Below are 2,648 nucleotides of genomic sequence, written 5' to 3' on the forward strand. Positions count from 1 at the left end.
ATGCCCCCAGCTTCCTTCACCACTTCCCCCTTCTGCACACGGGGGCTGATTCCTCGGTCACAGATCACGATCTTTCCTTTAACATCCCGAGGTTCCAGAGTCCCTTCGAGGCACAACGATCTGGGATCAGGACTGCTCGTGTTTCCTCCCAAATAAACCAGGGGATACTGCTTCCGCACCAGAAGATTTTCTCGACCTCTGTAGAGGGAAACCCCCTTCGTGGATATCCCATTTCCGAGCTTAACGGAAGCCGGGAAACCTCGATCCATGGTGCTAGCTCCCACGGTGGTAATCCAAGGCGACACATTAGTGAGACTGATTGGATCCGGCCCTCCGTTCCCTGCAGAGCAAGCAACAAACACGCCCATCTCCATCGCCCCAAAGGCAGCAATCGACAAGCTATCCCTATAATAAGAAGCAACTCCGCCACCTAGCGATATGGACAACACATCGACTCCATCGGCCACGGCTCTATCAACCGCAGCTAAAATGTCGGAACTAAAGCATCCACCAGCCCAGCACACTTTATACACCGCAACCCTCGCTCTCGGCGCCATTCCACGAGCTGTGCCGCGCGCGTAGCCCAACAAGTTAGCTCCAGGAACCGGCGCTCCGGCAACTGTGGCTGCGGTGTGCGTCCCGTGCCCGTCCTGATCTCTCGGCGATTTGTACTCTCCCTTCTCATCAATGGCGCCGGCGGAGGCCTCGTACCCTTTGTAAAAGATCCGTGCACCGACAATCTTATTATTGCAGTTAGTTCTGTTGAAGCCCCTACCGAGTTCGCACGCGCCTTTCCATCGAGCCGGGACAGGTGTCATGTTGTGGTCGCTGAAGCTCGGGCTCTCCGGCCAGATTCCGGTGTCGAGGACCCCGCGTCGTGGTCAGCCAGCGCGGAGGACCAGACGCTGTTGCTGGCATCAGGCTCGATGCCGAGGAACTCGGGGCTGCGCGTCGTGTGCAGATTGTAGACTGTTTCCGGCAAGACTGAGATCACGCCGTGTTCAGTCTCGAGCTCGTCGGCCCCTTGCTGGGTTAGTTTCGCAGCGAAACCGTGGAAGGCGGTCTCATAGGTGTATAAGATTTGGTCGGCTGGTGATGATTTGAGGACGGCCGAGTACCAGTCGAGGTGGTGAGTGAAGGAGCTCGGCATGTCAGACTTGGACATGTGGATGATGTAGGTCTTTAGGGGAGGAGAGGATTCTTTGCCCAGCGAGACGGCGACGTGGAGTAGAGTTAGGAGGAAGAGGGAGGGACATCGTCTTGGGTAGACTCCGGCCATTGGAAGCGGAGGGGAGTAGCTAGAGTGAGTGAGGAGAATGAAGGTGGGGTTTAAGTAGATACTACAGTGGGGGTGGTAATGAGAGTGGTTACTTTAGGGAGCATAATAAATTGGTGGAGGAGTTGATGATACGGAGCGTGTAATAAAGGAGATGAGCGGTGCTAGGCTGTTCAAAGTTGCATAGGGCGAGGAGAGAATTTGATTCGTGTAGGGATGACCCAAACACTGATACTTAATGTGATTGGTGGGCTTTCTTGGAGTTACAAGTAATATCATCTTTGTTTGTTGATGGAGTACTCGTATGTGTAGATTTTTTTTAAGGGAGAGATTGACGTTTTGGGGCCAATAATTGATTGCTATGTTTCGATATCGGAATTAACTAGAATTACATTTATTTTTACTTCTCTTTCTCGAAGATTTGATGGATGTGCTTAGGGATGACCAATAATTGAGGTTTTGGGACCAATAATTGATTGTTATATTATATAAAAAATTTCAACACCAATTTTCGGTTAAGTGCTATTGTAAAATCAAATGGGGAAAATACCTCTAGCCCCCAAAACGCGTCAGAACGTGCCCTCCCAAGACTTTTTCAACGGGCGCTACGACCCCAAAAGCACTGCGATTTCCCCCTAGACCCAAAAACAAGCCTCCACGTGAAACGCCGTTTAAAAGTCACACGAACGGCCCAAAATACCCTTCGATTTAACCGCCTCCTGTTAACCTACCATACCTCGTTGTTCGTACCATTTCATCTCTCTTCTGTCTAAGCGAACCGTCTCCATAAACTCATTTCAAAACCCTATCCCTAAATCAACCGACTCCTAACAACACCGACTCCAAAGCACAGGGATAAAACATGGGCGGCGATTCAACCTCCAAAGTTTTCCTCTATGCCGACCACAGCGAAGACGAAGACGCGTCGCAGTTCGTTGTCTCAAAAAGAGCCCATACAACAACAGAGTGGACTGATGCTAGAGCTACAATTGATAATGTTCTAGAGGACATCGCAGCCAGCCACTCTCATCCGAGAAGTCCAACTCAAACGGAAAGTCCAGTCCCCCGCCTAGATCTAGAAGGCAGCATTAGCACCACCGGCGTCAGCGACGATGCCACTGTTCGCGGTGAAAATTGCCTTCATTGAATTCATTGTTATCTCAAGTAATTGCTTTTTGGTTACAAAAGATCCGGTCTTTTTTAGATCCGGTTACAACGAAATCAAAGAAAATAAAAAAAAGATTACAACTTTCTCCTTTTGAACAAATCACGAGCTCCTGTTTTGCGGTCGCTCGCTTGTGTGGGTTCTTTGCCAACGCCGGGGTTAATCTGTGGACTACCGCGCGATCTAGATCCGGTCGGATCTACACGA

The 2,648-nt window shown here is 50.2% G+C and overlaps 1 protein-coding gene across 1 annotated transcript in view; it reads right to left on the reverse strand.

The window, feature by feature from the left end:
* Positions 1 to 1,364, reverse strand: part of LOC109828409 (subtilisin-like protease SBT1.3) — a 2,515-nt gene extending 1,151 nt beyond the window's left edge. Inside the window, 3 exon segments of the mRNA XM_020395414.1 lie at positions 1 to 2; positions 5 to 874; positions 877 to 1,364. The exon segment at positions 1 to 2 is cut by the window's left edge and continues 1,151 nt beyond it. Coding sequence (XP_020251003.1) covers positions 1 to 2; positions 5 to 874; positions 877 to 1,279 — 1,275 coding nt within the window. The 5' untranslated portion in view covers positions 1,280 to 1,364.
* Between the last annotated feature and the right edge of the window lie 1,284 nt (positions 1,365 to 2,648).

Source organism: Asparagus officinalis, unplaced genomic scaffold (assembly GCF_001876935.1).
Source record: "Asparagus officinalis unplaced genomic scaffold, Aspof.V1 AsparagusV1_Un1325, whole genome shotgun sequence".
NCBI lineage: Eukaryota > Viridiplantae > Streptophyta > Magnoliopsida > Asparagales > Asparagaceae > Asparagus > Asparagus officinalis.